This window comes from Mixophyes fleayi, chromosome 2 (genome assembly GCF_038048845.1).
Source record: "Mixophyes fleayi isolate aMixFle1 chromosome 2, aMixFle1.hap1, whole genome shotgun sequence".
Taxonomy (NCBI): Eukaryota; Metazoa; Chordata; class Amphibia; order Anura; family Limnodynastidae; genus Mixophyes; species Mixophyes fleayi.
Genome location: NC_134403.1, coordinates 273207184 through 273219509, shown reverse-complemented (window position 1 = coordinate 273219509; position 12326 = coordinate 273207184). Strand labels below are relative to the sequence as shown.

Genomic DNA, 12326 nt, shown 5'->3' with positions numbered 1-12326 from the left:
AAGACTGGCAAGTAAAAAGGTCAAAGATACTGGACATACTAACACAAGGCTCATGTTATCGCCCAAAAAATATTATCTAACCCTCATTGGGCATCCATTCTACTTTATTGCTGTAGGCCATTATGATCATAGGCCACAGATGGTTCCTTTTACAAGAAATTCAACAACCTTTATGCAACCAGGCTGTATACACACAATTAATTAAGTTATTATTATTATTATTATCATTTATTTATATAGCGCCACTAATTCCGCAGCGCTGTACAGAAAACTCACTCACATCAGTCCCTGCCCCTTTGGGGCTTACAGTCTAAATTCCCTAACATACACACAGACAGACGGACGGACAGACAGACGGACAGAGACACAGACAGACACACACAGATAGACAGACACACAGACTAGGGTCAATTTTGTTAGCAGCCAATTAACCTACCAGTATGTTTTTGGAGTGTGGGAGGAAACCAGAGCACCTGGAGGAAACCCACACAAACACGGGGAGAACATACAAACTCCTCACAGATAAGGCCATGGTCGGGAATTAAACTCAAGACCCCAGTGCTGCAAGGCAGAAGTGCTAACCACTTAGCCACCGTGCTGCTCCCATTTTGTCATATACGCTTGGTCAAGACCCTAAATCCACTCTTTGGTTCTGTTTTGTTTCCAATTGCAGTAAAATAATTATTTGATCTGATTAACACTAATACTTTTAATCAGCCTGAGTTCTATCAAAATATGACCACTCTCAGACGTCAATGACCGAGTTGACTGCTCACATCTGCTGTTCGCATGTTAACTATGACCCACCCCAAAACACTTGAAATGTGTGCATACGGTATGTGCTAGCATTTTGGCATGTGAACAGAAGACGTGTGCAGACACAGAGTTGAATGATCCCATGCCGGTAGTATTCTCGTGTTGCGTTTAAAGTGGCATTTAAGATTCCACTTGTCCAAACAAGCTCTAATTTAGTCTGCTGTATAAAATCATAGGTCTATATTTTCATTCCATGATGTGTTACATGTTTACACTAAATATATTAGCACAACTTACTAAGTCTAAACAAATGTCTCCCTAAATCTTTTTTCAGAGCTTGGAGAGCTCACCAATTTGAGAATTAATTTCACTCAGCTAACGCACCTGCCACCCCGGAGATTTCGAGAGCCCAGCGCCTTCTACGCAATCGATAATATGCGCGTTCATGGCAGCTGCTTCTGTTATGGCCATGCCGACCGATGTGTACCAGGCAGCGAGCTAGGAAGAGATGAATTTGGAGATATTCAGGTAAATGAAAATACCATCCTGCACGAAGACATTTAGGAAACACGCCTGTTTTTCTTCTGTACATCGGTTCTCAAAAAATGCCCCAAACCTATTCTTGACACCAATAAAAGGGAAATATACAGATGGTTTATTTTAGGGATGAGCGCACTCGGATTTATGAAATCCGAGCCCACCCGAACGTTGCAGATCCGAGTCGGATCCGAGACAGATCCGGGTATTGGCGCCAAATTCAAATGTGAAACTGAGGCTCTGACTCATAATCCCGTTGTCGGATCTCGCGATACTCGGATCCTATAAATTCCCCGCTAGTCGCCGCCATCTTCACTCGGGCATTGATCAGGGTAGAGGGAGGGTGTGTTAGGTGGTCCTCTGTGCTGTTTAGTTCTGTGCTGTTTAGTTCTGTGCTGTTTAGTTCTGTGCTGTTTAGTTCTGTGCTGTGCTGTGCTGTGCTGTGCTGTGCTGTGCTGTGCTGTGCTGTGTTCTGCAGTATCAGTCCAGTGGTGCTGTGTGCTGTGCTCTGTCCTTCTGAGGTCAGTGGTGCTGCTGGGTCCTGTGCTGTGTCCTGTTCAGTCCAGTGGTGCTGTGTCCTGTGCTCTGTGCTTCTAAGGGCATAGTTATTTCCCCAATATTCCCCTGTGTTTAAAAAAATAAAAAAAAGTTTTTTTAAAAAATACCAAAAACTACTTTAATTTTTTTTAATTACCACAAAATTTGCACAACCAATCCTGCAGTATAAGCCCATTGGTACTGCAATATTACCAAGTTCACACATTCAGCAGTAAAAGTCCAGTGGTACTGCAATATTACAAAGTTTACACATTCTGCAGTATCAGTCCAGTGGTGCTGTGTCCTGTGCTCTGTCCTGCTGAGTTCCGTAGTGCTGCTGGGTCCTGTGCCGTGTCCTGTTCAGTCCAGTGGTGCTGTGTCCTGTGCTCTGTGCTTCTAAGGGCATAGTTATTTCCCCATTATTCCCAAGTTTTTAAAAAATAAAAAAAAAGTAAAAAAAAATAAAAAATTTAAAAAAAAAAAAAAATATATAATAATTATAACCAAATTTGCAAAACCAATCCAGCAGTATAAGTCCATTGGTACTGCAATATTACAAAGTTCACACATTCTGCAGTATCAGTCCAGTGGTGCTGTGTCCTGTGCTCTGTCCTGCTGAGGTCCGTAGTGCTGCTGGGTCCTGTGCCGTGTCCTGTTCAGTCCAGTGGTGCTGTGTCCTGTGCTCTGTGCTTCTAAGGGCATAGTTATTTCCCCATTATTCCCAAGTTTTTAAAAAATAAAAAAAAGTAAAAAAAAATAAAAAAGTAAAAAAAATAAATAAAAAAATATAATAATTATAACCAAATTTGCAAAACCAATCCAGCAGTATAAGTCCATTGGTACTGCAATATTACAAAGTTCACACATTCTGCAGTATCAGTCCAGTGGTGCTGTGTCCTGTGCTCTGTCCTGCTGAGGTCCGTAGTGCTGCTGGGTCCTGTGCCGTGTCCTGTTCAGTCCAGTGGTGCTGTGTCCTGTGCTCTGTGCTTCTAAGGGCATAGTTATTTCCCCATTATTCCCAAGTTTTTAAAAAATAAAAAAAAGTAAAAAAAAATAAAAAAGTAAAAAAAAAAAATAAAAAAATATAATAATTATAACCAAATTTGCAAAACCAATCCAGCAGTATAAGTCCATTGGTACTGCAATATTACAAAGTTCACACATTCTGCAGTATCAGTCCAGTGGTGCTGTGTCCTGTGCTCTGTCCTGCTGAGTTCCGTAGTGCTGCTGGGTCCTGTGCCGTGTGCTGTTCAGTCCAGTGGTGCTGTGTCCTGTGCTCTGTGCTTCTAAGGGCATAGTTATTTCCCCACTATTCCCAAGTTTTTTAAAAATAAAAAAAAAGTAAAAAAAAATAAAAAATTTAAAAAAAAAAAAATATATAATAGTTATAACCAAATTTGCAAAACCAATCCAGCAGTATAAGTCCATTGGTACTGCAATATTACCAAGTTCACACATTCTGCAGTATCTTGTGCTACATATAATGGAGACCAAAAATTTGGAGGATAAAGTAGGGAAAGATCAAGACCCACTTCCTCCTAATGCTGAAGCTGCTGCCACTAGTCATGACATAGACGATGAAATGCCATCAACGTCGTCTTCCAAGCCCGATGCCCAATCTCGTAGTACCGGGCATGTAAAATCCAAAAAGCCCAAGTTAAGAAAAAGTAGCAAAAAGAGAAACTTTAAATCATCTGAGGAGAAACGTAAAGTTGCCAATATGCCATTTACGACACGGAGTGGCAAGGAACGGCTTAGGCCCTGGCCCGTGTTCATGACTAGTGGTTCAGCTTCACCCACGGATCTTAGCCCTCCTCCTCCTCCCCCCCCCTACAAAAAATTGAAGAGAGTTATGCTGTCAGCAACAAAACAGCAAACAACTCTGCCTTCTAAAGAGAAATTATCACAAATCCACAAGGCGAGTCCAAGGATGTTGGTGGTTGTCAAGCCTGACCTTCCCATCACTGTGCGGGAAGAGGTGGCTCGGGAGGAGGCTTTTGATGATGCAGCTGGCGCTGTGGAGGAACTTGATGATGAGGATGGTGATGTGGTTATTGTAAATGAGGCACCAGGGGGGGAAACAGCTGATGTCCATGGGATGAAAAAGCCCATCGTCATGCCTGGTCAGAAGACCAAAAAATGCACCTCTTCGGTCTGGAGTTATTTTTATCCAAATCCAGACAACCAATGTATGGCCATATGTAGCTTATGTAAAGCTCAAATAAGCAGGGGTAAGGATCTTGCCCACCTAGGAACATCCTCCCTTATACGTCACCTGAATAACCTTCATAGTTCAGTGGTTAGTTCAGGAACTGGGGCTAGGACCCTCATCGGTACAGGGACACCTAAATCCCGTGGTCCAGTTGGATACACACCAGCAACACCCTCCTCGTCAACTTCCTCCACAATCTCCATCAGATTCAGTCCTGCAGCCCAAGTCAGCAGCCAGACTGAGTCCTCCTCAATACGGGATTCATCCGAGGAATCCTGCAGTGGTACGCCTACTACTGCCACTGCTGCTGTTGCTGCTGTTAGTCGGTCATCTTCCCAGAGGGGAAGTCGTAAGACCGCTAAGTCTTTCACCAAACAATTGACCGTCCAACAGTCGTTTGCCATGACCACAAAATACGATAGTAGTCACCCTATTGCAAAGCGTATAACTGCGGCTGTAACTGCAATGTTGGTGTTAGACGTGCGCCCGGTGTCCGCCATCAGTGGAGTGGGATTTAGAGGGTTGATGGAGGTATTGTGTCCCCGGTACCAAATCCCGTCGAGATTCCACTTCACTAGGCAGGCGATACCAAAAATGTACAGAGAAGTACGATCAAGTGTCCTGAGTGCTCTAAAAAATGCGGTTGTACCCACTGTCCACTTAACCACGGACATGTGGACAAGTGGTTCTGGGCAAACGAAGGACTATATGACTGTGACAGCCCACTGGGTAGATGCATCCCCTTCCGCAGCAACAGCAACAGCTGCATCAGTAGCAGCAACTACAAAATGGCGGCTCGTGCAAAGGCAGGCAACATTGTGCATTACAGGCTTTAATAAGAGGCACAATGCTGACAACATATTAGAGAAAATGAGGGAAATTATCTCCCAGTGGCTTACCCCACTTAGACTCTCATGGGGATTTGTGGTGTCAGACAATGCCAGTAACATTGTGCGGGCATTAAATATGGGCAATTTCCAGCACGTCCCATGTTTTGCCCACACCATTAATTTGGTGGTGCAGCATTACCTCAAGAGTGACAGGGGTGTGCAGGAGATGCTTGCGGTGGCGCGCAAAATTGCTGGACACTTTCGGCATTCAGCCAGTGCCTACCGCAGACTAGAGGCACATCAAAAAAGCATGAACCTGCCCTGCCATCACCTCAAACAAGAGGTTGTGACGCGCTGGAACTCCACCCTCTATATGCTGCAGAGGATGGAGGAGCAGCAAAAGGCCATTCAGGCCTACACAGCCACCTACGACATAGGCAAAGGAGTGGGGATGCGCCTAAGTCAAGCGCAGTGGAGACTGATTTCCGTGTTGTGCAAGGTTCTGCAGCCATTTGAACTTGCCACACGAGAAGTCAGTTCCGACACTGCCAGCTTGAGTCAGGTCATTCCCCTGATCAGGCTGTTGCAGAAGCAGCTGGAGAAAGTGAGGGAGGAGCTGGTAAGCCATTGCGATTACACCAAGCATGTAGCTCTTGTGGATGTAGCCCTTCGTACGCTTTGCCAGGATCCGAGGGTGGTCACTCTTTTAAAGTCAGAGGAATACATTCTGGCCACCGTGCTCGATCCTCGGTTTAAAGCGTATGTTGTGTCTCTGTTTCCGGCGGACACAAGTCTACAGCGGTGCAAAGACCTGCTGGTCAGGAGATTGTCCTCTGAAGAAGACCGTGACATGCCAACAGCTCCACCCTCATTTTCTTCCACATCTATGGCTGCGAGGAAAAAGCTCAGTTTTCCCAAAAGAGGCACTGGCGGGGATGCTGATAACATCTGGTCCGGACTAAAGGACCTGCCAACCATTGCAGACATGTCTACTCTCGCTGCATTGGATGCTGTCACAATAGAAAAAATTGTGGATGATTACTTTGCTGACACCATCCAAGTAGACATGTCAGACAGTCCATATTGTTACTGGCAGGAAAAAAAGGCAGTTTGGAAGCCCCTGTACAAACTGGCTCTATTTTACCTGAGTTGTCCCCCCTCCAGTGTGTACTCGGAAAGAGTTTTTAGTGCAGCGGGGAACCTGGTCAGTGAGCGGCGAAGGAGGTTGCTTCCTCAGAACGTTGAAAAAATGATGTTTATAAAAATGAATAATCAATTCCTCAATGAAGTACAGCACTGCCCTCCAGACAGTACAGAGGGACCTGTGGTTGTGGAGTCCAGCGGGGACGAATTGATAATGTGTGATGAGGAGGAAGTACACACTGTAGGGGGAGAGGAATCAGAGGTTGAGGATGAGGACGACATCTTGCCTCAGTAGAGCCTGTTTAGTCTGTACAGGGAGAGATGAATAGCTTTTTTGGTGTGGGGGCCCAAACAAACCAATCATTTCAGCCAAAGTTGTTTGGTAGGCCCTGTCGCTGAAATGATTGGTTTGTTAAAGTGTGCATGTCCTATTTCAACAACATAAGGATGGGTGTGAGGGCCCAAGGACAATTCCATCTTGGACCTTTTTTTTTTGCATTATATGACCAATCAACAGTCGTTTGCCATGTTCAAAAAGTAAAACCAAATTTAAAAAAATACAAGAAATTAAACCAAAAGTAAAATGCCGTGTCATAATTTAAAACAAGAGGTATTGACGTGCTCTAAAACTACTGTATTGTTGTTTATATTTTATAAACACTACACTTGAAAGCTTGAGTCTTTCAATAAAAAAGTAACTGTCCATTGCACGAATATTTGCAACAGGGACAATTTTAGGGTTAAGAAAGTCAACTAATAACACTTGGGGACTCCACTGTGCAGTCCATATTTAGGTGTATCAGATATTAAACAACGGTGACAGTTGATGCCCAATTTTTTAATTATATTGTGGCCTCGGTACCAAATTGTGTACCGGGGCCACCACACTACGCAGTCCAGATACTTGTTTGGTGGAATTCAGACCAGTTGAGGGTTTTATTATTATTATATTGTGTGGACCACTCTATCTATACCACACTACAACTCTATATACCACTCTATTTCATACTTTAATTCTATTTCATACTTTAATTCTATTTAATACTTTAATTCTATTTCATACTTTAATTCTATTTCATACTTTAATTCTATTACTAATTACCATAAAGAGGAACAAAATAAACCAATTTTACCAAAAGTATAATATGACTTAGACTTACAAACACTACACTTGAAAGATCGTGCCTTTAAATGAAAAAGTCAGTCTTCATTGCACGACTATGTGCAACAGGGACAGTTTTTTGGGTTTACAAAGTCAAACAATAACACTTTGACCCTGTCTGTCTGGGATCTCAATGACGAATTGTCTGTACCATGTTTGGAGGAGGTATTGTGGCCCCGGTATCAAATTGGGTACCGGGTCACCCCACTATGCAGTCCAGATACTTGTTTGGTGGAATTCTGACACGTGGAGGGTTTTTTAATTATATTGTGGCCTCGGTACCAAATTGTGTACCGGGGCCACCACACTACGCAGTCAAGATAGATAGATGCGTATCATAGATAAAGTACATTCAGTGGTGTGGGGCAAATTGAAAAATATTCAAAATGCACTGACATTATCAAAAACAAGAGGTTGTCACACGCTAAAACTCCAACATGTATATGATGGAGAGGAGTGCCCACTCCTCTACGCAGTCCAGGTACATTTATTGGTGCGATTCATAAAAGTTCAGGGTTTTTAATATATATTGTGGTGACCCACTCCTCTACGCAGTCCAGGTACATTTATTGGTGCGATTCATAAAAGTTCAGGGTTTTTAATATATATTGTGGTGACCCACTCCTCTACGCAGTCCAGGTACAATTATTGGTGCGAATCATAAAAGTTCAGGGTTTTTAATATATATTGTGGTGACCCACTCCTCTAGGCAGTCCAGGTACATTTATTGGTGCGATTCATAAAAGTTCTGGGTTTTTAAGATATTGTAGTGACCCACTCCTCTACGCAGTCCAGGTACATTTATTGGTGCGATTCATAAAAGTTCAGGGTTTTTAATATTGTGGTGACCCACTCCTCTACGCAGTCCAGGTACATTTATTGGTGCGATTCATAAAAGTTCAGCATTTTTAATATATATTGTGGTGACCCACTCCTCTACGCAGTCCAGAAAGATACCTTGTTGCAACGTTTTGGACTAATAACTATATTGTGAGGTGTTCAGAATACACTGTAAATTAGTGGAAATGCTTGTTATTGAATGTTATTGAGGTTAATAATAGCCTAGGAGTGAAAATAAGCCCAAAAACTTGATTTTTAAACTTTTTATGTTTTTTTGCAAAAAAATCCGAATCCAAAACCTTAAATCCGAACCGAGACCTTTCGTCAAGTGTTTTGCGAGACAAATCCGAACCTCAAAAATAACGAAAATCCGGATCCAAAACACAAAACACGAGACCTCAAAAGTCGCCGGTGCACATCCCTAGTTTATTTTAACTTTTCCAATTGATACTCGGTAAATCCTCTGGGCATATTTTATTCTGCACAGTTAACAATATTTCTCTGCATATTTAATATAGAGCAGAGTCCATTGGAACAGTGCTCCCAGGGGCCATGATACTTAAAGTCATAGAAAGAATACCCTACTAACAAAGGATCTCTTACAAAGATTGCTCAATATACTAAGGGTCAATTACACAGCTACAAAAATAAGGCTGACAGTGCAAATGGTTTTTGTGATGTAATGTGCCTCTTTTTGGGTGAATGTGTCCATTTGTATAGCTTAGCATGTTGACATGTCAAGGAATGCAGAATACAATATTTACCTGCAACAGGGTGGGTCAGGACGTCCTTTAGTAAATGGGGGATAGAGGCAAGAAACCATCTGACTATTGTCACGTATGCACAAAAATGAGCTTCAAGGCGAGGAGAGTGCACAATTGTGGTGGGGGTTGGGGGGTGATTTCCTCTGTACACCGTGTCCTCAGAGGCTTTGTCTGATTTTTACACATCTTCAGAAGTGCCAGACATTGGGAGTTGGACCAAAGACCATATAAAGCTTTATATTAACTTCATCTCATGATTTATTTAAGACAACAATTGCTTGAAGTAGCAGTATTTCATACATTGAAATTCAGCAGTTGATCCTACAGTGATATTAGGCACGTCTTGAAGCTATGTCCTCAGCTGGGGGTAGTTTCCAAACCAGGTAGTGCACCTATATATACACTAGGCAGACATATAGACACATTTGTGTGTAACTTAATGCATTGTGCATCCACATATTCTGTGGTTCATAAAAGATTTTTACTGTTCATTAAAACTTGTATTATAACATTCTTCATAATGGAATTATTTCTATATTTATGGTTTTTCCATGTGTTAAATTATAATCTTTAGAATTAAGAATCTGTGTTTGGTGCTGGATTTTAATGATGAATATATGTGAATCTGCATGGTTTCAAAATACAGAACTTTCTGGGCCCCAGTCCACTTACAAATGAATGTATGTTCTGTATTTTATTCCTTTAGGTGCATGATACATGTGTGTGCCAACATAATACTGCTGGAACAAACTGTGAGCGCTGTGCTGATCAGTACAATGATCTGCCCTGGAGGCAGGCTGATGAAAGCAACCCAAACGTGTGCAAACGTAAGTCTCCCATACAGCTGTACATAAGTAGACAGTATTCTACGGGGGTGTATACATTTATGGACTAGGTAACTATATACACTACCTTTTTACTAGCAGCGGTGTGTTCATTTTATCCAAAATCTGAGCTCTCTTCTGCCAACCGTGATTCACTTCCGTTTTATTACTTTAAGCACCTTTTCCTGTTTCACACAGCTGTAATATCCCTGTTTCTCAGCTGCCTAGCTGTTTATTTGTATCTTACTTTGTGGCTATCCAGTGTAATTCAATTACTAAAAATAACATTTAAGCAATAGCTTATTAGTGTCACAGTTGTGGCCTGGAGTGTGTGCATTTCTGAACTCCTATAGCATACCTCCCAGCATTGAAGCATCACAGTGTGAGCAAGTATTAGGCATCAAAAATCTATCCTGTACCACTGAAATTGTGACCTTCGAGGTGTATGGTATAGTGAAATATTTGGAGGTCATCCAATTCAAAGTGTATGGCCTAGTTCTGCCATATTAAAATCAGATCCAATCAGATCAGGTTTGATTTGGCAGCATGAAAAATATAGTTGCTGACCTACATCAGTTGTGTGTGAGGTCATTGGCCGACCTGAAAGTAGAGTAAAGAGCAGACGTGAGATGCATGTTGCAGTCCAGCACCTGGAGTATCAAATTGCTCATGAAAACTGGACATTGGGGGATTGCAATGTCTGGGACACTTAAGATTTAGGGCTAGATTTACTAAGCTGCGGGTTTAAAAAAGTGGGGATGTTGCCTATAGCAACCTATCAGATTCTAGCTATCATTTTGTAGAAGGTACTAAATAAATGAAAGCTAGAATCTGATTGGTTGCTATAGGCAACATCCCCACTTTTTCAAACCCGCAGCTTAGTAAATCTAGCCCTTAGTGCTATACAAAAATCCCTATTTCCGACGAAAATGGGAGTTATCCTTTGCTTTTGCTCATGGCTCATTCAAATCTAAAAACAACCCTAGCTGTTAGATGAATCACTGATAAACTGATAGCGTTGGCCACCTTGCTGTAAGTGACATTGTGTCTTTATCTAATAACTGGAAGAAGTTTAACATCTGATATAACATTCTCTAATCAGATGTGCTCTGGCATGGTAGATTATAAGTACCCATTGACCTTTAAATAGCTAACAATGTCACTTTTACTCTTAAAAATAGAACTGCGGCCATGGTAATTAACTATTTGAAGTCAGTATTTTATCGCCATCTTGTGGCAATTGTGTGAATTACACTGTGGATTAAATGGTATGCAACAAAATCCTCTCCTGTTTTTTGACACGTAGTTCCCCCTAGTGAGTTTATTTATACTAAACACCCCCTGTACAAATGTATCCAAAGTACTCACTGATCCTCTGATTACTTTTATACCAAACCACTCCCTGTACATATAAACATTTGAAAAATCCCCCTTCTGATTAGTTTTCCATGTTTTATGATTTCCTAATCAATTTAATATTATTTTGTTTTATATTTAACAGACTAAAGTACTCTTTGAATTGAGCTGAGGTATTCATTATGGCACAGATACCACAGGCTGAGAACTTAGCATATGGTCTATGGCTGCGCTGTACAATTTTTTATATTTTCCATTGCATATTCTATATAATGTTCTTTCTGATGGATTATGAATTTGTGTGACTGATTTTGGAAATGTCCTCCATTACTTTGACACAGTAGAATTAACCATGTTGTGGTCTGAACCAACAATCATGAAAATGCAGCCTATCGTGTTCCTAGGAATGCCGGTGCGGCCTTTCTATTCGCTAGAATCTAATCTCATGAATATTTGATCTAAAAATTCACCTAAAATGGAATAAACACCAAGGGGTAAATGTATCATCCTCCGTTTTTTTCAATTCGCCGGAAATCGGCGACTTTGCCGGTAAAATTTAAAGCGGCGATGGCTTGTAAAGGCAAGTTTGCCTTTACAAGCCATTGCCGCTTTAAATTATCAATGCAAAGTCGCCGATTTCCGGCGAGTTGAAAAAATCGGAGGATGATACATTTACCCCCAAATATGGTTGTTAAATGCCAACATTTGCAACTGTCTTAAGCTAGGTACACACTACACGGTTTTCGTCCAATAATCGGCTCAATCAGCCGACATACGACCGCTCGTTCAAAAGTCGGGTCAGTGTGTGTAGTGACACAATGGTCAAAAGTCTGCCCAAATGGACGATTGTCGCCTCATTTGGTTGGTCGTACCGTTTAATATTTTTGTTCCAATCTCGTTTCCGTTGTGTAGTGTGTATAAACTTCCGACTGATGTGTACGAAATTGCAATCATTGCTCACGACAACATGGCTGTAAAAAGTCGCTAAAGGGAAGTCCGCTCTACCCTTTATCTTCTAAAACAAGGCTAGTGTGTATGCAGTCCATGGACCGAGCGATCGGACCATCGATCGCATGTAAAATCGATCGGCATAAAAAGTTGGTGGAAAATTCTGTAGTGTGTACCCAGCTTAACAATCATTTCCAGGGACTCCAGAGACAGTGCAGTGCATACATTTTTACAGGCATGCTTGTAGTTTTGGATGGTGAATCATACAACACTGTTACTACCCTTGTATTGAACAGCATATTACTCTTATAAGAATTCCATTGAACTGCCTGCTGTATGATATATAATCTATGATACTGCACTATTGTCTATAGGTATTCACTAATGTAAGGAATTAGTACAGGGCTGACAGTAGAT

General features: G+C 41.6%; 1 protein-coding gene across 2 annotated transcripts in view; it reads left to right on the top strand.

Annotated features, from left to right (window-relative positions):
- The window catches only part of LAMB3 (laminin subunit beta 3), a 76078-nt gene that overhangs the window by 40804 nt on the left and 22948 nt on the right, over nucleotides 1–12326 (top strand). For both annotated transcript variants that reach the window (XM_075196220.1, XM_075196221.1), the window contains 2 exons: nucleotides 1091–1284; nucleotides 9488–9608. In XM_075196220.1, coding sequence (XP_075052321.1) covers nucleotides 1091–1284; nucleotides 9488–9608 — 315 coding nt within the window. The remainder of the gene's footprint in view (nucleotides 1–1090; nucleotides 1285–9487; nucleotides 9609–12326) is intronic.